This window comes from Carettochelys insculpta, chromosome 22 (assembly GCF_033958435.1).
Source record: "Carettochelys insculpta isolate YL-2023 chromosome 22, ASM3395843v1, whole genome shotgun sequence".
NCBI lineage: Eukaryota > Metazoa > Chordata > Testudines > Carettochelyidae > Carettochelys > Carettochelys insculpta.
The window spans coordinates 8000638-8021606 of NC_134158.1; the positions used below are offsets into that span (position 1 = coordinate 8000638).

Below are 20969 nucleotides of genomic sequence, written 5' to 3' on the forward strand. Positions count from 1 at the left end.
ATGAGCGTCAGCTTTCTGCATCTGACGAAGTGCGTCTTTGCCCACGCAAGCTTATGCTCATACATTTGTCAGTCTATGAGGTGCCACAGGACCCCTCGTTGCTTTTGCAGATTCAGACTAACACGGCTACCCGTCTTATGTTACTGATTCTCAGAGAGCAGGGGAAAAAGGGAAGAGCTGAGCGAAAGCTGCCCAAAGGAGCGGATTGGCACCATGTTTGTCAACTGCAGAGCAGGTTTCTTTAAGAGGGCTTTCATCCCTGCTGCTTAGTCACTGTGTGGAACGGTTCCTTCCACCCTAACGGCACAGGCTGTGTTGTTACTTTCATTTCTGAAGCTGCTGGGTGCAGCAGAAATAGCAGCAAGCCCGTTCAGCTACAGACAGAAATGAGGAGGACAGAGTCCCGTTCCTTGGCCGTGTGACCCCTGTGCTGAATGGACAAAGCTGCCTCAGCAAAGCAGAAAACCCAGGAACTTTCCCCAGGGGATGCCTGTGGATGATGGAAAACCTGAGATCACCCCTGGACTCCTGACCCTGCTTAGAAGTGCCCCCGCAGGATACAGAAGGTAGGGGGCCTCTGTCCCTGCACACAGAAACCTTCTGTTAAGTCTTTTTACACAGAAGTGTTGTGTCTTTAGGACAGGTCCTAGAAATCAGTAAGGTAAAGAGAAGTCTTGCCCCACTGCAGCCTGCCTTTTCCTTTGTCTTTTTTTGCTTGATTGCTTCCCTGCTGAATGAAAGAGGTGTGAATGGATGAGTCCTGGAAGGCCAGCACCTCCAGGGACTTGTAAGGGTTGGAGAAAGGATGACCATCCATCTCATAGTGGGTGGGACAGTTCCATATTTGGGACACCAAAAAGGCCTCCCAACTTATTTTTAAAAAGGGCCTAATTGTCCTGTATTCGGGGCACCCGCCCTGACCTTTTCCACCAGCAGCTGTGCAAAGGCAACTGCTGCGCAGAGGCAACTGCTGAGTCTTGGGGAAGTGGGGGGAGTGTGGGTGGCTGTGGCTTCCCTGGGGCTCTCAGGCAGGGCCGGTGGCTGCCACTTCCCCAGGACTCCTGGGGGTGCCGGCAGCTGCCGCCTCCTTCCCGGCTCCCCAGGGATTGACGGAGCTGCCCCTCCCCCCACATCTCCATGTCATGTATTTGGGACAGGGAGAGATGGTCGCTCTAGTTGGAGAAGGAATGAAAGCCAGATCCAAAACCAATGAGAAGAGCAGTGGGACCTGTGACGCAGCCCCACTGAGAGAAGACTGGACGTAGGGACGCCTTGGGAGTCACCAGCAGGCGCCTGCTTTTGGAAGCAGCACACTCGCTGAGGTTGAAGGAGACACCACCCAGAAGAGGACACCGCAGATGTCGACTTGCATACGCATGTGATGGGTAACTGGTGTCGACCTGCACGGGAGGGGGGACACTCAATCTACGGCATTTTGCGGGGGACCCCGGGTCTCATCTTGTCAGCACTGGAGCATGGAACTGGATCGGCCGGAGCCTGGCTCCACCCCTCCCCCATCGAACTCACCTGGCCAGTGCAGGCAGGGGGGGGCAACTATTGGTAACAGCACCAAGACTGAGTGTGTGTGTGTGTGTGTGTATGTGTGAGTGTGAGTGTTTGTGCAATATCTCATCTCCGTAGGATACGTGCTGATTGCTATGTGGTTATGACCAATGAATGTGATGTTTTGCCTTTTCCCCCAAAGAGATCCCGTGCAGGACTTCTCAGTACAACACTGGCACCGCCTCCCGCTCACGCACTGTCTGGTTTGTTGTTTCTCCTCTTCCCCAGCCCCAGTGACAATGATGGAGACGGTTCCCTCATTCTCCCCCGGCTCCGCAGTGAGCTCTGCTCTGCGCAGCTACCTCGCCCTCTGCCTCGCACTGCAGGTTCCCAGGCTGGATTCAGGTAGGCGCTTCGACCTCCTCACTGGGTTTGCTGCCTCCTCTCACACAGAGCCCAGCTGCCCTGCAGCTCCCGGCCCGTACAGAGAGCTAACCATACCGCCCCTTCCTGGGACACCCCCACCCCCCGGCACACCTGCTGCTCAGGTCACACCTGGAATATTCCTTGGCAAATAGATGAAACTCTGAGTGAAAACTACCATGGACTTCAGTGGGGCCTGGGTTGTTCCCCTGGATTTGTTGTCCTTTTTCCCTTGATTTAATCGAGCTCCAGTCACCTCTCTGCCCCTTCTGCTGGTGGGAGAGCTTCCCCTGTGCTCCTCCTGCCAGCTAGCACAGTCGCTGACGAGAGCCAGCTTTGAGACAGAGCTACAGTTACGGGTGTATTGCCTGCCCTTCCAGAGCATCGAGTTCGGTAACACTCGGTGCTGAAGACCAGGACAGGCTGATTGGCCTTACACCCTTACCCCTGCGCACTGCCTGCCTCCTCCCCAGAGCTGGGCACGGGGAGTTCCGGGCCGGTCCCCTGCTGCGAGGGGTAGCGGGAATGAGTGGGGAGATACGTGTGACGGGGCTGTGAGGAGATGTGCGTCTGAGCTGCCCCTGGAGTGCGGTGAAAGGAGAGAGGCCCCAGTGTGCTGTGAGGGATCCTGCACCCTTCATGGCAGCACGGCGCTCTGTGGCTACGTCCCTAGCAGGGCTCAGGGGCTGTCTGTGGTTACTGATGGGTAAGGGAGCATCTTGTGCCAGTGGGAATGCTGGGAGTGGAAGTGAGGGGGCTGCTGAAAGGGGTGAAGGGCTTGTAATGTGTGGCTGTGGGAGGGCAGCCCCTCAGTTCAGTGGGCATGACGGGGGGTAGATCCTCACCAGCGCAGCTCCCTCAAAACAAGGGTTGCCATAGCCAGGAGCAGGCGTGTGACTCTCTGCTGCCTCGGCCCTGCTCCTGGAGTGATGTGCGCGGCCTATGCCAGCAGAGTGGGGTCTATGTGTATTGGGTCATCTCCCAAATGGTGAGCCCGAGACAGACAGAATTACAAAATTACCAAATATGTCAGAAGATGGGCTGGTCTGCAAGGCTCTACCCCCTCCGCCTCTATCATCGGTTCATGTGTAGTTATGACAAGGTAGTGGAGTAAAGATAACGGTGTTTTATTTGACTCTAATACAATACAGTAACAGAAAATAGGACTCCCTAGAGCAGACAAAATATCGGTTGTTAGCTCAATTAACCTTTGAAAGAAAAGCACAGGGTAAGGATGGATCGGACAGTACCTTTCCCAGATGACAGGAGAGTTCAGGAATTAGCCTTCACGGATGTTCCAGGCTGCAGACAGGAACTGCCAAGTGAGGATGTGATCTTCTTCCCTCTTCTTTGTTCAGCTCTTGGCTCATGGTCCTGTGTGCAGAATACCGAAAGAAAATGACCTTCCAGGATGGATGTGTGTGTGTATAAATTGTCTCTAACTCGGAAATAAAATATAGTGAATATCAAAGCAGACTGAGCTACGAGGCCTAGCAATCTGCAGGTTGCTGCCCTAGCCATCAGCCGGCCTCTCTCTAGCTCTCCCTTTCAGACTGGCCCACGAGGCCTAGCAGCCCTAGTTACCAGCCCTGACAGGGGGCCCCAGTGAGTGCCCCGGAGCAAGCTGCCACGCTGAGGCAAAAGGCCCTGAAGGGAGGGCTCCTACCCTTTACGTACGCTCTTTTCTCCGGGTGAATTAAAATCACTTCCCTCGCTTAATTTTCGCGCCTTAATCTCCCCGCCTTGCCTGGGGGAAGGAGACGAGCTCTCGGCCATCTTTAAAAATGGAAACCACACAGGGAATCCATTTTGAAACAGAATGCGAAACGGATGTCTGTGTAAAGAGACTGCACGAAGCTGTAACATTTTAATTTAACTCTAACAAAAGGCGGGGAGTTGGTGTTTCTCTGGCGCGGCCATTAACACTGCATCTGCTGGTGCTCAGAACTTGGACTTTTCTGGACAGACCCGAGATACGCTGGGGACCGCAAGGCTGTATTAGCAACAATGTGTTCAGGGACTTCCCTAGTTTCTGGAGCAGCAAGTGAGCGCTGTGTAGAAGGTATTAGCTGCGCTTTTCCCTCCCTCCCTAGTCCCAGCAAACAGGAAGCAACACCCAGGGAGTGGTATGTGTGGCTGCAGCCCCCACTCCCACTCTCACCCAGCCCCTGCCCTGAGTCCTTCCTCCCCCATGTTCCACCTGCTCTGAGCCCCCAGCTCCTGTCCTGAGCCCCTCCTCCTGGCCCCCTGCCCTGTGCCTTATGCTGCTCCTGGCTCTCTCCGGTGGGTACCTGTGTTAGCTGTGCTCAGACTGTCCTGCAAAAGACTGATGAGGTACCACAGCAGCATGAGCATCCTCCTGAAATATGTACCTAGGGCTGATGGGCGCTGCTCCAGGTGAGGCAGGGGCTTGGGGCTTGGGCTTACCTGGGTGGCTCCCTGATGGGGAAGGCAAGGAGGAGCCTCTTTGCCCTGGCTGCAGCAGCTCCATGCTAGGGCTGGCAGGGAGTGGTGTCTTCCTGCCAGATCCAGCAGCTGGAGGGCTGAGGCAGAGCTATCTCTGCCAGCTGCAGCCCTGAGCCCCTGCAGAGATTTAGTGGGCAGCTGTGAACCAGGCAGCTTACGAGGAAGTTGGAAGTTAGAATGTGACCCACGTCAACTCTAAAGGTTCACACTCAGAAGGCAGAGAACTACGCCAGTGTTATGATTTTTTTTTTTTAATTTTTTTTCATTCCACTCTCGTGATTTGAGGGGAAGGACTGAGGCTGAGTTGTGAGCATTTCTTTTCCTTCTGATACCTTCCACAGCACAGTTCACAGTGGCTGGACCTGACCACCCAATCGTTGTCTCTCTTGGTGGGGAAGCCGTCCTGCCCTGCCACCTCTCCCCCAGGATGAGCGCTGAGACCATGGAGGTGCGATGGTTCCGATTCAAGTTCTCTGCAATTGTGCACCGGTATAAGGATGGACGGGATCAGCGTGACGAGCAGATGCCAGGATATCAGGGAAGGACAGAGCTGCTGAAAGACAACATCACCCGTGGGAGTGTTTCCCTGAGAATACACAATGTTCAGCTTTCTGACCATGGAAAATACACGTGTTTCTTTCAATCTGGAGATTCCTATGAAGAAGCCAAACTGGAACTGCAGGTGGGAGGTCTGTAGCTTGTTTTATCTTCCTAGCAATGTAATAAATGGGTCAGGAGAGCTCACTGTGAGAGCACCCTGGATATTTCTCACTCATACATCTTGACACCGAATTCTCTTTGAGCCTCCAGTTACTGAACAGCAGGGGCAGGGGCTGCTCTCTGAGAGTGAACTGGAGGAATTTTACAAACATACTGTTCATTCTTATTTTCCTAAACTGGCTTTGTTTTAAACAGAAGGGCTGTGTCTAGGCTGGGGGAAAACTTTGAAATGGCCTTCCTAATGGCCAAATTGGAGAATACTAATGAGGCACTGAAATGAATATTCAGCACCTCATTAGCATGCTGCCAGCCATGGCACTTCGAAAGTGCTGCATTTTGGTCGCGCGTGGCTTGTGGGAGCAGTGGAGGTGAAAGCAATGGTCAGAACAGAGACACTGGGGGACACTGGCGGATAATTCTGGATGCCAATGAAATCAAATTAATTTCTCCTCCTCTTGTTCTCTTTGCTGATTATATGGAATTAATACAGCTTCATTCCATTTTTCTCCAGTGTCAGGCTCTGACCCCCACATCAGTGTTGAAGATCACCAGGATGGAGGGATCAGGATTACGTGTCAATCAGCTGGCTGGCACCCAGAGCCCGAGGCTCAGTGGAGAGATGCCCATGGGCAGCTGCTGCCATCTGCCTCTGAAAAAATATTCAGGAACAGCAATGGACTGTTTCAAAGCCAGATTTCTCTTGTTGTAACAAAAGATTCCAACCAGAACTTGTCCTGTTCTGTCAGGAGCCTCATCCTCAATAAAAAGAAAATATCAACAATTTCCATAGCAGGTCAGTGCCTGTCTGGAGATGGAATGGATGTGGCAGAAGTCAGGTGGGGGGAGGTGTATTTTTGAGGCATATTTATTTGCTAGATGTGCTCCTAGGTGGGCTTCAAGTAGTGAATGCCAAGAAACTAAATCAGAACGGCCAAGGAGCCAGGCCTGCTGTCCAAACGTAGGCAACACTCCCACTGGCTGAGCTGAGAGCTCTGAGTAATCGACTGTCACTATTATATTTGTGACCTGAGGTGCCTAGGGAAGCCCCGGTCAGGGCAGGTTGCAAAAAGGAGATCAGAGTCTGTGAGAACTGGTAGTTAACACTGTTATACATTTCAGTAACCAGCCACACAACTATGTTCCTGATGGCCCCCACTAGTTATCAAGATTCAGAGATAGGGTGACCATCCATCCCATATTGGGTGGGATGGCTCTGTATTTGGCACACCAAAAACGAGTCACCACTCTTTTTATGAAAGGGACGAATTGTCCCGTATTTGTCCCCCATGAGCCTCGAGGAAGCAGGGAGAGCGTGGACAGCTGCAGCTTCCACGGGGGCTCTAGGGGAGCGCCAGTGGCTGCCTCTTCCCTGGGGCTCCCGGGGAGCGCTGGCAGCTGCTGCCTCCTTCCTGGCTCCCCAGGACTTGGAGGAGCTGTCCCTCCCCTGCATATCTACCTGTCCCGTATTTGGGACAGGGAGATGCGGTTGCCCTGTTCAGAGAGGGAGTCGTGTCAGTCTGTCTCAACAGAAACAGAAAGTCCTGTGGCGCCTTACAGACTTACTGATTTATTTATACGCCTATAACAAACATAGATACAAATATATTCATAAGCTTTCATGGTCCACAGCTCACTTCGTCACATGCATGAAGCGAAAGATTCAGGTGGCGGGGAATTATACATACATGCAGAGATGGCAGTGTCACATCAGTGCTAGTGAGGTGAATTCAGACACAAGAACGGCTACACTTTGTCAGACCAAAGGTCCATCCAGCCCAGCATCCCGTTGGCTGACGGCGGCCAATGCCAAGCGCCCAAGAGTGAGTGAACCAAACAGGCATGTCAAGTGATCTCTCTCCTGCCGTCCGTTTCCAACCTCTGACAAGCAGAGGCCAGGGACACCGTTCCTTACCCATCGTGGCTAATAGCCATTAGTGGACCTAAGCTCCATGAATTTATCTAGCTCTTTTTAAAACCCTGTTACAGTCCTGGCCTTCACAGCCTCCTCTGGCAAGGAGTTCCACAGGTTGAAAGCATGCTGTGTAAAGAAAACTACTACTACGTAACCCTTGTACTGTGAATGGAGCATGGGTCATCTACAAGTCTCTTCCACTTCACTCTGCCTCTGGACAAAACTTCTAGATGACCCCAGGACAACCTTTCTGCTCTTCATTTGAATGTCAGTTGGTTTTCGTCCTGTTCTGTTCCAAAAGGAGGAAGAACTTCCTTTTATTTGTTTTAAACCTGCTACCCATTAATTTCATTTGGTGTCACCTAGTTCTTATGTTGTGGGAACAAGAAAAAATACGTTCCTTCTTCACTTTCCCCACACCTCTCATAACTTTATAGACCTCGATCATATCCCCCGTTAGCCTCCTCTTTTCTAAGCTGAAAGTCCAAGTCTTTTTAATCTCTCTTCATATGGGACCTCCTCCAAACCCCCAATCATTTGACTTGCCCTTTTCTGAATCTTTTCTAATACCAAGATGATCGCAATAAGATATCCTGTGTCTTATTCTCGATCCCTTTTTTAATGATTCCTAACATCCTGTTTGCTTTTTGACTGCTGCTGCACACTGCATGGATGTTTTCAGAAAAGTACCCACGATGACTCCAAGGTCTCTTTCCTGATGACTTGTAGCTAAATTAGCCCCTCACATACTGTATGTATAGTTGGGGTTATTTTTTCCAATCTGCATTACTTTGCTTTTATCCACATTAAATTTAATTTGCCCTTTTGTTGCCCAGTCACTCAGTTTTGTGAGATCTTTTTCACGTTCTTCTCAGTCTGCTTTGGTCTTAACTATGTTTAGAAGTTTAGTGTCGTCTGCAAACTTTGTCACCTCACAGTTTACCCCTTTTTCCAGATCATTTACGAATAAGTTGAATAGGATTGGTCCTAGGACTGACCCAAGGGGAACGCCACGTTACCCTTTTCCATTCTGAAAATTTACCACTTATTCATATCCTGTTTCCTGCCTTTTAACCAATTCCCAATCCATGAAAGAATCTTCCCTTTTACCTCATGACAACTTAATTTACATAAGAGCCTTTGGTGAGGGACTTTGCCGAAGGCTTTCTGGAAATCCAAGTACACTACATCTACTGGGTCTCCCTTAGTCACATTTGTTGACCCCTTCAAAGAACTTGAATAGATTAGTAAGACATGATTGCCCTTTACAGAAACCATATTGACTTTCACCCAACAAATTATATTCTTCTATGTGTCTGACAATTTTATTCTTGACTATGGTTTCGATTAATTTACCCAGTACCGACGTAAGACTTAGTGGTCTGTAATTGCCGGGATTGCCTCTAGAGCCCTTTTTAAATATTGTTGTTACATTAGCTACTGTCCAGTCATTGGGTACAGAAGCTGATATAAAGGACAGGTCACAAAGCACAATTAACAGTTCTTCAATGTCATATTTGAGTTCTTTCAGAACTCTTGGGTGAATGCCATCTGGTCCTGGTGACTTGTTACTCTTAAGTTGGTCAATCAGTTCTGAAACCTCTGCTAATGACACCTCAGCCTTGGACAATTCCTCAGATTTGTCACCTACAAAGGACGGCTCTGATTTGGGAATCTCCCTAGCATCCTCAGCCATGAAGATGGAAGCAAAGAATTCATTGAGTTTTTCTGGAGGGTGGATCACCTTCTTATCACTGTTGGAAGTGGGCCACATCCACCTGATTCAACCTCAGGAGCATTGATGTAAAACTCCACTCTCTCTGAACATGTGCTACAATAGTCCTTGTCATCTGAATCGTTCACTTCATGTATCTGATGAAATGCACTTCAGCCCACAAACTCTTATGCTCCAATAAATATGAAAGCTTTTAGGGTGCTATGGGATTCCTTGTTGTTTTTACTTGTTATCAAAAGTTGGAAAAAAGAAATGACATAGGCCCCTTTGTTGCCTTCCTGTTCTTTGGCTTCCAATTAACACCTCAGGCCAATTAAGTGAGAAGCTCTGTGCAACAATATTCAATACGCAAAAGGTTCTTCCAACCCCAAAGTACCAGCCACATCGTCTGACCAATGCTCGTTTGTATCTTACCCAGACCACAAGTCGGACAGCCAATACTTTGGTACCTAAACCTCAACATTTGATTTTAAAGAGCAAGAAGAGAGTTGTGCAGAGTTCATGTATCTAATTACTGTAATCATTTAAGTCATATATACACAGTGCTTTTTTTGTGCTGGTACTTGCCAGTACTGAGTACTGGCACATCGGCAGCCACAGCTGCAGGTTTGAGAACAGTTCTAATTTGCAGTGGTGCTTAAAATTGGGGTTTAGGTGCCTAAATATCATTGTGGATCTGTATCCTTAGTATCTTCAAACTAACATCACCTTCTCTTGCAGAGCAGTTTTTCCCCAGGGTCAGTCCTTGGCTGGTGGCTCTGACTGTGATCCTGGCTCTCCTGGCTGTTCTCATCCCTCTGGCCAGTTACTGTGTCTGGCAGCAGCGCAGAACAAAAGGTAAAGTAATGAGTGGAGAGAACTGAGTGTGACCAGAGGGGCAATTTAATTAAAAACAAATCACAGGAAGGAGCTAATTCAGTTACTTAATTCCATGTTCTAAAGAGAGCATAGAATACCAGGTGATGGGCAGAGGTTGAAGAAGAATAAGGGGTTGAGTTAATTAGTTTTCTAACACCAGACCCCTGCTAGTCCCCTGGGCCATTGCTCAGGAGAAGAGGAAGAGGCAGGGAAGGGATAGAGCAGAGGCCGTGGGAGAGAGGCAGGGGTGGGAGAGAGGCAGGAGGTGGAGCAGGGATTGGGAAGAGGATAATCGGGGCAGGGACAGGGCTTGGAGTAGAGGGAGGTTGTCTCGGCCCTCTCCTGGGATAGAGGTGGCATTGGGAGGAATCACACTGGGGGGCAGTGAGATGGCAAGTGCCCCCTTATATCCATCCGCAGGAGCCGCCCCTGCTTGTGATTGCCAGGAGCACACATTTTGCAGCAGAACTTTTTCCCTTGGCTGGAGATCCTGCAAACATACCCTGGCTTCATACCAACGTTGCTTTCTGAATTCACTTAGGCAGAAGCCACAGCTAAGCAATAAGTGACTTGCAGATTTTTTCTCTGCCAGAAAGCACAGTGCTGGTGTGTCTCAGCCAGCTCCATCCTGACATCTGCCAAAGCACACACGTCTGTGGGCAGTCTTGGTTCTCATCCAAATAGCAAGCGATACAGAGCGAATCCTGTAGTATTGTTCTTCATGGCGCTGGAGACATGCACTAGAAAAGGAAATATGAATATTTGGCCTTCACTCGACTGATTTCATTTTAGCCGATAAATTCCCATCAAACACCTCACCCCATGTGCTTTGTGCTCCTTTCTCCTGGCTTCACAGGATTAGTATTTTCCATTCGCTGAAGGGTCCTTGTTTGGCTCTAACAGCCCCTTGCACCTGGCCAGGTGGGGTTACTGTTTTTCCCCTTACAGTTCCTCAGGAGGTGTCAGGCTCTGTTGTTGATGTAGTTTCTAGGCCCTTCCCTGCTGCTTTTGGAGTCACTTCCCTTCGCAGGATAATGTGGCACTGACTCATTTCTCTCTGTTTTATTTTCAGACAAACTCCAGGCAGAGCTCAGTAAGTTCCATCCCCCGGAACAGCCCTTGTGTGACATTGTCTCCTGCTCAGTGGGGCTGTGGTCAGGGGCGTTCTCACCCTTCTCTCTGTGTTTGGTTGCAGGGTGGAGATGTGCCCAGCTCTACACAGGTACTGTACGTACCACTGGTATTTTATCTTTAGTTCGACCCCACCTCCTCCCGGGAGCTCTCTGTTCCTTTCCCTGCACAGGTCATTTTCCGGTGACCTTCACTCTCAGTCTACGACACCCCAGGTTTATTGCAGCCCAGGGACTGATGTCCTCCGATGTCACCTTTTCAGAGAGGTACGTGGGTTCTGCAGGATGGACATTCTCACCTGTCCGTCATTTGCACTGACTGTCACTTACACCAAACTGTCCCTTGGGGCAGCTTTTCCGCTGCACAGCCCTGGCTGAGCTGTGTGTGAGTTTGCTCCCAGCTTGCTGCCTGACTGTTTATCCTGGTGCATGCTGGGAGAGCTTGGGCAGCTCTGGCAGGGATCAGAGTGCCTGGGACCCTGCACACATCCTGCAGCACCCCTAGCCCAGCGGTCCCTGTTCTGTGGGGTATCTTATAGCACAGACCTGGGGGGTGGGGAACACCCAGAGCAGTGAAACCAACACCACTGGGGGTCCTGGGAGTGTCACCACCTCAGAGGTGCAAAAAGCCCAGAATATCTGCATGCTTTGTGCCCAGTGCCTGTTTCCCCCACCCAGAGCACATCCCCCCCCGCAAGGCGATGGCACAACACGGGCTTCTGTTCCTAGGGCTGCCTCAGGCACCATCCTCACCAAGCAGGGCCTGGTGCCAGGTCTGCCCCCACATCCCCAGTGGTGAGTCCCATAGCCGGTACCTGATCAGTGTGACTGGGCTGCCCCAAGCTCCCCATCTCACTCACTGCCCACAAGCTTCCCTATCCTAAGAGCTCCCAGACACTCTGGAGCCAGAGCTCCCTGTGTGTATGCACCACTCCCGACAGCTCCCCTGCTACAGCCATTGACACACCCAGGGTTGCAGTGGGCTGGGCAGGCTCACAGAATTCCCACGACAGTCACCTGAGTAAAGGGACCATCCTGAGAAACCTGGGCAGGTGCCAGCCCAGGTCCTGCCCACACAGGCCCGTAACACTCAGCCGAATCGGGTACAGGCAGCCACATGCCAGCCCTGACCACTGGCAGGGAGTTGGAGCTGCCAGCTACCACATCCTGAACAGTGTTAACTCAGTCGTGTTGCCACACACCATGCTTAGAGCCCCAGGGAACTGGCCCAGGCGCAGAACAGCTGCGTGTGGCAGGTTCCTGGGTCCCAGCAAACCCATCTCTAGGTTTCTGGGCAGATACTGACATCCTGTAGCCCTTCCGAGGGCCCCTTGTTCCCAAAGCCCTGGGCTTGTTCAAGTCCTTCCTCTTCTGGGTCCCAGGCAGCTTTCCTCTTGCCCAGCTCATTTTCTGCCTTGGAGGCCTGGAGACTTTCATTTCCCATCTGCAGGAACCAGCAATGGGGCTGCCACTCTACAGGCTGGCTCCAAACTCCCCACTGCCCTTAGGCACCCTGGACATGGGTGGGGTGACACTGCCTCCCCACACACGCTGCTCGGGCTTCTGGGCTGAGCTGGCTCCTTCTCCTGCTGCCAGCCAGTCAGTAGTGCTGGAGCCTGGCTGCTTTCTCCCCCCAGCTGAGTGTTCCTTCCCTGGGCAGTGCAGCGCCTCCTGCTAATGGCTGAACTTCAGCTGCATGCAGGAGGCTCTGCGCTGAGCAGGGCAGGGCAGTTCAGCAGGGGCAGGGCAGGGGGTGACGGAACATGCGGGACAATTCACCCCTTTTCCAGAAACAGTGGGGACACTTGAGACCTGAGTACGGGGCTGTCCCACGACCAATGGAACTGGAAGCGATCTGGAGAGGTCATTGAGACCAGTCGCCTGCCCTCATGGCAGGACCAAGCACCCTATAGATCATCGCTGATAGATATTTATCCAATTTGCTGTTAAATAGTTCCAGTGGTGGAGATTCTGCAACCTGCCGAGGCAATTTATTCCAGTGTTTAACCACCCTGGCAAAAAGCTTTTCCTAATGTCCAACCTAAACCTCCCTTGCTGCAGTTTAAGCCCATTGCTCCTTGTCCTGTCCTAAGAGGCCCAGAAGAACAATTTTTCTCTGTCCTCCTTGTAACCTCCTTTTAAATACGTGAAAGGTGCTGTCATGTCCCCTCTCAGCTGTGTCTTTTCCAAACCAAACCAACCCAGTTCTTTTAATCTTCTCCCATATGACACGTTTTCTAGAACTTGAATCATTTTATTTGCTCTTCTCTGGACCCTCTCCAGTTCCTCCACATCTTTCCTAAACTGTGGTGCTGGGCACAGTGCTCCAGTTGAAGCCTAATCCGTGCAGAGCAGAGCAGAACAACTTCTTGTGTCTTGCTCACAACACTCCTGTTAATGCAGCCTAGAATCACATTGGCTTTTTTTGCAGCAGCATCACACTGTTGACTCATACTCAGCTTGTGGTCCACTCTGACCCCCAGCTCCCTTTCTTCAAGGCTCCATCCAAGGGAGTCTCTTCCCATTTTGGAAGCATGAAACTGATTCTTCCTCCCCAAGTGGAGCACTTTGCAGTTGTCCTTATTCTGCTTAATCCTGTTTTCCTCAGACCATTTCTCCAGTTTCTCCAGACCATTTTGGACTCTGACCTTGTCCTCCAAAGCAGTTGCAACCCCTCCCGGCTTGGTGTCATCTGCAGACTTACTTAGGGCACTTTCTATGCCAGGAGCTCAATAGGTGATGAAGATACGGAACAGAACTGGTCCCAGAATTGACCCCTGTGGAACCCCACTTGTTCTGCCATTTCAGCATAACTGCGACCTGTTACAAACTACTCTCTGAGAATGGCTGTCCAGCCAGTGATGCCCCCACCTTCTACTTGCCCCATCTAAGTTGTATTTGACGAGGTTATTGGTAAGAAGATCCTGTGAGACTGTATTGAATGTCTCACTAAAGACTCGGTAGAGCACATGCACCACTTCTCCCTTATCCACAAGACTAGTTCTCTCTGTGCCATGATCCATCATTGATGAAGATCCTTGATCCTTGATAAGATCATCAGTCCGTGACTTTCGCAGGTGGTGCAGCTTTGTATTCAGTGTCTGCTGGGCTCCTCCAGAGCTAGAACAGAATTTAATCTGCCCAAGGCTCTGTTCCTTTTTCAGTGCCTTGACCCATTTGCTCTCTGTAGTCACAGCCTGGTGGCTGCTCTCCTGCTCTGTGAGTAGCTCTTTCGGCCTGTCTTCTGGTCGCTGGGCTGCTCCTGTCGCTTGGCCAGTTTCAGTAAGAAAACAGGCACCTGGGCTTGTCCGAGCTCGTGTCACACCCATCTGCTGGGACTCAGAAATGCTGAACCCCATTTAGCTCTGCCCCAGCCCGCCTGGCCCAGACAGCCAGCTGTCCCTAGAGTGGCTGGTGAGATCCTTTGGCAGAGGAGTCCTTTCAGGCTCTCGGGGGAAACAACTCCAATGCCCCAGACTCCCAAGCTAGGGTATCCCTGGTAAGCAGAGCCCGTGGCAGGCCTCTCCCTGTGATGCTTATACCCCAGGGCCTGCTTTCCTAGCTACCCACCATACGCAGCACTAGAAACACTCACTGCCCCATAGCAACAACCCCTGTGCCCACGATCCAAAGTTCTCACAGGGCAGCAGCATTTGACATGTCCCTTTCCCTTGCAGATGGAACAAATGACCCTGGTGAGGCTCACTCTTCCCTGCCCCAAAGGGGGTTCCTGCAGTCCTCTGACTGAACAGCAGCCTGGGCCTGATCCCCCTCCCAGCTCCGGCAGAGCATCTCTAATAACCTGTAACAGCAATGAAGGGTCCTGTGGCACCTTATAAACTAACAGAAAAGTTTTGAGCATGAGCTTTCGTGAGCACAGACTCACTTCATCTAATAACCTGGACTTCCCTGTTCTCCGAGTTCTTGTAAACCCGGACAGTTGGCCCATCCTCTTCCTGGGAGGCAGCCCCATCTCATGTGCCCGTCCTGCCATTGGCCCAGCCCTGCGCCATCGTCTGGTGCCACTTGGCCGTGGGGGTCTGATTTAGGGCTCCTCTCTCCTGCTGATGGCACCCTCATGCCCTTCACGCCATCGCCAGTTCACCCCTGCTGCTGCCTGGCAGCCACTTCGCCCCTTTCCCCTCTGCTGCCCTGTCTCCCACCTCCTCCGTCCCCCAGACCCTGGCACAGCCCCCACCCTCTGCCCCTCGCTGCCCCCACCTCCCCTTCTGAGCTGTTCTGGCTCCTGCCCTGCTCCTCACCCCTCTGCCCCATGCTCCCCACTGAGCTCTCCTCACATTTCTGCCCCTGGTCCCGCCTCTCTCCTCGCCCCTCCCTGCCCCCATTACCAGCAGTGCTCATGGGCACCCCGGGCCCTGGGGCAATGTGGGGGGGACTGGCTCTGTGCCAGGAAGAGGCGGGGCCAAGGGCAGTCAGCCCTCAGTGCCACCCTGACTGTGGTGCTGCCCCACCCTCACTGACAGCCCCCTTTGCCTCCCATCGGCCTGTCTCTTACCCCCACCCGTGCCCTCCTTGTGTCTGCCCCATTCTCCACCCTCTCAATCCCCCTGACACCTTCCCTCACCCCACTGCGCCCTCCTTGTGTCGAGCCCCTCACCACCAGGGGGTCCCTCTGATTTCGTCCATCCATGTGCGGAATGAATTTAGTTCTGTGCACCGAGGTGTGTACGGACGTGTACCACCCCTAGAAACACAGGCTGCCGGCTGTGGGTGCTCTGCCAATAAGCTGGGCAGCACCTGAATCTCTCCTGAGCGGTCGCCCAAGTGCTGAGCTTACAGGGAACATGGCTCCCCCCTCTGCTCTACTGACCCCGCTCTCCTCACACCCTTCTGTCCCCGTGGCACATCCTGGCTCATCCATCTGCCAACCAAAGTTACTCCCCTTTCATGCTATAAACTCAGGAGAGGCCACATGTCGAATCCTGTGTGTGGTGCTAGTCAGCCGGTCTCTAAAAAGACACTTTGGAGTTGGAGACGGTACAGAGAAGGCAAGAGAACTAATTTGGGGTACGGACCCAATTCCGTGTGAGGAGAGGTGAAACAGACGAGGACGTTTCAGCTTGGCAGAGAGACAACGAAGAGGGAATATGATAGAAACGTACAAAATCTTGACAGTTGTGGAGAAAATGAACGAAGAATTGTTATTTATCCCTTCCCTCAACGGCTACGTCTACACGTGAAGCCAACATCGAAATAGGCTATTTCGATGAATAACGTCTACACGTCCTCCAGGGCTGGCAACGTCGATGTTCAACTTCGACGTTGCACTGCACCACATCGAAATAGGCGCTGCGAGGGAACGTCTACACGCCAAAGTAGCACACATCGAAATAAGGGTGCCAGGCACAGCTGCAGACAAGGTCACAGGGCGGACTCAACAGCAAGCCGCTCCCTTAAAGGGCCCCTCCCAGACACAGTTGCACTAAACAACACAAGATACACAGAGCTGACAACTGGTTGCAGACCCTGTGCCTGCAGCATGGATCCCCAGCTGCCGCAGAAGCAGCCAGAAGCCCTGGGCTAAGGGCTGCTGCCCACGGTGACCATAGAGCCCCGAAGGGGCTGGAGAGAGATCTCTCAACCCCCCAGCTGATGGCCGCCATGGAGGACCCAGCAATTTCAACGTTGTGGGACGCGGATCGTCTACACTGTCCCTACTTCAACGTTGAACGTCGAAGTAGGGCGCTATTCCTATCTCCTCATGAGGTTAGCGACTTCGACGTCTCGCCGCCTAACGTCGAAGTTAACTTCGAAATAGCGCCCGACGCGTGTAGACGTGACGGGCGCTATTTCGAAGCTGGTGCCGCTACTTCGAAGTAGCGTGCACGTGTAGACGCAGCCAACATGAGTTAACACAGCCGGGCTGAGCACTTACACCTTACACCTGCCCAGCAGGGACCTCAGCTCTAGAGGTCATTGAACAAACCCAGCGACTCCCTGGGGCCTGATCAGCTCCGTCTATACCCAGGGGAGAGGGGCAGGTCAGACAGTGCCCGTGAGTGTCAGCAAAACCTCTGCGCCCCCATATCCGTCCTCACTAGGACACGGCCCCCTCCCCCATCTTCTGTCCCTCCCCCTCCCCTTCACCCTGTCACCTGCCCCTCCCCTCTCCCCTTTACCCCTCCTCCATCACCTGCCCCTCCCCTCTCCCCTTTACCCCTCCCCCATCACCTGCCCCTCCCCTCTCCCCTTCACCCCATCACCTGCCACGCCCCTTCCCGCTTCACCCCTCCCCATCATCTGCCCCTCCCGTCTCCCCTTCACCCTCCTCATCACCTGCCCCTTCCCTCTCCCCTTCTCCCCTCCCCATCACCTGCTCCTCCCCTCTCCCCTTTACCCCCATCAGCTGCCCCTCCCCTCTCCCCTTCACCCCCCATCACCTGCACCTCCCCTTTCCCCTTCACCCCCATCACCTGCCCCTCTCCTCACCCCTTCACCCCACATCACCTGCCCCTTCCTTCTTCCCTTCACCCCACCATTCACCTGCCCCTCCCCTCTCCTCTTCACCTTTCCCCCATCACCTGCCCTTCTCCTTTCCTCAATCACCATCACCCTGTCCCTGACCCTCCCCCACCCTCCCTGACAGCTTCCCACCCCTCCCCCACTCCTCCTGCCCTCCCCCTCAGTGTCTCCTCACAGGCAGAGGGGCCCTGACCCCCCTCAGACAACACCCCCCAGAGTGATCACTGGGGTGCAGGTTCATTTCCCTCTGAGCCCAGGGACCAGCCCTGCCCCCGCACTGACTCTGTGACTCTCCCCAGTGGACGTGACTCTGGATCCAGACACGGCTCATCCCCGACTCGTCCTGTCTGAGGATCGGAAACGTGTGAGAGACGGAGACACCCGCCAGGATCTGCCCTGCAACCCTGAGAGATTTGATCCTTGGCTCTGTGTGCTGGGCGCTGAGTGGCTCATGGGCGGGAGGTGTTACTGGGAGGTGGAGGTGGGAGACAAGCCTTGGTGGGAGCTGGGGGTGTGCAGGGAATCTGTGAGCAGGAAGGAGGGGCTCACACGATCACCTGGGAACGGCTACTGGGTTGTGTGGCTGAGGGATGGGGGATACAAAGCCGGCACCTCCCCCTTAACCCCCCTCCCTGTGAGCACCAGGCCCGGCCGGGTGGGGATTTTCCTGGACTATGAGGCGGGCGAAGTCTCATTTTACAATGTGACTGACAGGTCCCCTCTCTTCACTTTCAGGGACACCTTCTCCGGGCCCCTCCGCCCTTATTTCTGTCCTGGCCTCAACTGTGGGGAGACAAACGCGGCTCCCCTGACAATCTGCCCCGTCCCAGCGCAGCCGCAGGGAATCTCTGTCCCCGACAGGGACCCTGCGGCACAGACTGGCCCCTCCCAGCGCTGACACACCCCAGCCCGGCTCCCACGGGGACGCCTAAGGGCATCACCCACCTGCCCCCACCCCAGTCAGTGCCCAGGCCTGTGCGCTGTGGGGGGAGGGAGTCAGGGGAGCAGCTGCAGGGCTGTGGGGGGCAGGGCAGTGTGGGAAATGTGTTAATTGTTCTCCCCACCCCCAGCTCCACTTCCAGCTCCCTGGGTGTGACTCAAAGGCAGGTCAGTAAAGGGCAGAGCCTGATGCTCCTGCCCCCACCCCTCCCGCACCCCAACCTCCTGCCTCAGGTCACCAGCTGAACCCCACACACCAGCCCCTCTGCAGCCCCCCTCCCCTCAGTCATAACTCCCTGCCGCACCCCGCACCCCTCCCCCACACCAGCATCCTCTCCTGCACCCAGCTGCCCTCCTGGGCCTGCACCCCAATCCCTGAGCCAGGTCACCACCAGAACCCTCTGAGCGCTCCTGCCCCAGACCACAGCCCCCCCCAGCCCCTGCACCCTCTTGCACACTCCTCCCGCAGGCCAGAATCCTCAAACGCCCTCCTGTGCCCTGCACCCCAGTTCCCTGCCCCCGGTCAGAACCCCTTCACCCAACCTGCCTCTCTGCCCCCATGACCCCTCCTGGACCCCACAACCCAATCCCCCCGCCCCCCGCCCTCCCGAGCTCCCTTCCTCTGTCCAGACCCCTCCCCCCTCTGGAGAACAGCACAGCCCTTGGTCAGGTCTGAAAATCTTCCCTGGCTCCCACCCGAAATTACTCCCACCCCATGGGCAGCGGGTTAGCTCAGGGCTGGGGGAGGCCAGACTCCAGCCTCACCCCTCCCACCTGAGGCCACACAGAGACCTAGGCATGGTGGGGGGCGGGGTGAGGAGTTCATTCCCTTGCTGAGGCTGCATGTGTTGCCTGGTGCCCTGCAGTAACACCAGGCGGGTGCCTCAGTTTCCCTAGGCCCAGCGTCCATGTATAGCCGTCATGGGAGCTCGGGTGTGGTGACTTCTGCCAGGTAGATAAGGGGAGTTCCAGCTCTCTGGAACCTAGGCCACCCGGTGACCCCTTTCTTCCCCAGGAACCAGGACAAAGGAGGGAGCAGGGGCCTGGCTGGTTGGAAGGGGAACTGGGCAGTTTGGGGTTGGGCAGTCTGGTCTGGCTGGAGAGGGAGGAAGGAGGCCAGGAGTGGGACTTGGACACAAGTCGTCCTCACCCTGAACTCTTACATCACCACTCGCTCAGTGTGGGCTGCAGCCAGAGGGTCCCCTCTGCGCTCCCGTCTCACTTACCACCAGATACACTGGAACACTGGGGTGAGAGGTCATTTCAACCCCATCACCCCACAGTCAGTCCCTCCCGCTCCAGAGAGCCAGTCCCTCAGCACCCAGCAAAGGTGCACCCCACAGCTCTCCAAAGGCACCATGGCCAGCCACCGCCTTCCAGAGAAGAACTTCAGAAGTGTGTAAGAAACAGAAATGAGCCAGGCCCCGATGGATACCAGGCAGGGAACGTTCTCCCGGCACCGGTGCATGCGGCGAGCGCACCCGGCTAACGGAACGGACGTGAGCCAGGATCTAACCGCTGAGAGATCCCTCCCCCGCGTGGAAAAGTTTGGGGGGCGGAGGGATATGAGGTTTTGATGAAGTTGGGGAATCTCCCCCATGCAGACCCTGGCTGATCCTTCGCCTGTCCCATACAATCAGCCACATCTATGCCTGCACCCCGTGGCCCTATGTGGAGCTCCCACCCTCATGTGACCCTCCAGCCTTACAGTTCCCATCCTCATGTGGCTATGCAGCCCCCTCCCATTTGTACCCAAGCTTAATGTCCCCTCCCTGCCACTAGCTCCTGAGCCCACGCCCAGTCTGTCCCCCACGGGCCCTTCTGCACCAGCCTGTGACTCCTCCCCTCCCTCCCAGCAGCCCTGAGGGCCTGGCTCTGCTTTCTGTCCCGAAGCCACAGTGACCATGGCTGGAGGAAAGGCAGAACTGCAGCTTCTCCCCCACCCACCCCCCGCCACATCTATTTCCTGCTTTAAATAAATCTCTGGCTGTTAGTTCTGTGCCCGGGCAGTGGTGCAGAATTCCCCAGGAGGAGCAGCTGCTCGGCGAGTCCAGCTTTTCTGAGCATCTCCCCCCCCGCCGCCTTGTAACTCTGAGCCCTGCCCTTCACCAGCAACAGGTCCGAGAACAAGGAGGGGGCAGAGGCCAGGTGTGAACACACCTGGGATTGGAAGTCACCCAAGTGGTGCTCTGGCCTCCACTGCGCTGTGGCCCCGAGTGTTTGTTTCATTAGAGGTTGGGTTCTGTTTGTTACATCGTTTGTTATTGTTACGAAACTATTAAAAGTTCGTTAGGAAGGAGAAGTCCCTGCATTTTAAATCATTCCTAGGGCTTTCCAAAGAGTATCAAAGCACAAACCTGGGATAAAATAAACCTGGGTTAAAATAAAGGTTGTGACTGCCAGGGCGCTCTACGCCCCCGATGAGGAATGGAAAAATGCTGCAAGGCGAGTATACTGACCAGGGCAGGGAAAAGAGGGGTGAAGGGGGGTGAGTGAGAGGCTGAGAAGAAGAGAGGTGGTGAAGGCTGAGTGAGAAAAATAATGCGGCCTTGGAAGACAGCTTATCAGGAAGCAGCCTGAGGAAGATGTGTTTAGCTCCGCATGAGCATGTAACTGCAAGACTGACTTGTGCCAGAAGATTCAAGTTTCCGTATCTGTGCAGCCCATAACGGAGCTATTGTTGCATGGGGTATCTACGGACGACTGTACTTTGTTTTTGCTGAGAACTGGACGCCCCTCTCGCTTTTTCTCCCGTGGCCATGTTAAATAAAGCGCTTCTGTTGGCCAAACAGTGATCCTG

General features: G+C 53.8%; 2 protein-coding genes across 2 annotated transcripts in view; both read left to right on the forward strand.

Annotated features, from left to right (window-relative positions):
* The first annotated feature begins 1795 nt into the window (after positions 1 to 1795).
* The window catches only part of LOC142024813 (butyrophilin subfamily 1 member A1-like), a 77759-nt gene continuing 58585 nt past the window's right edge, over positions 1796 to 20969 (forward strand). The window contains exon 1 of the mRNA XM_075017065.1: positions 1796 to 1908. Within this exon, the coding sequence (XP_074873166.1) occupies positions 1803 to 1908 (106 nt within the window). The 5' untranslated portion in view covers positions 1796 to 1802. The remainder of the gene's footprint in view (positions 1909 to 20969) is intronic.
* Positions 4752 to 18128, forward strand: LOC142024586 (butyrophilin subfamily 1 member A1-like). The gene is made up of 6 exons (XM_075016715.1): positions 4752 to 5081; positions 5624 to 5905; positions 9480 to 9596; positions 10690 to 10710; positions 10813 to 10839; positions 17530 to 18128. The coding sequence occupies exons 1-6, from the start codon at positions 4820 to 4822 to the stop codon at positions 18126 to 18128; spliced, it is 1308 nt and encodes a 435-aa protein (XP_074872816.1). The 5' UTR covers positions 4752 to 4819.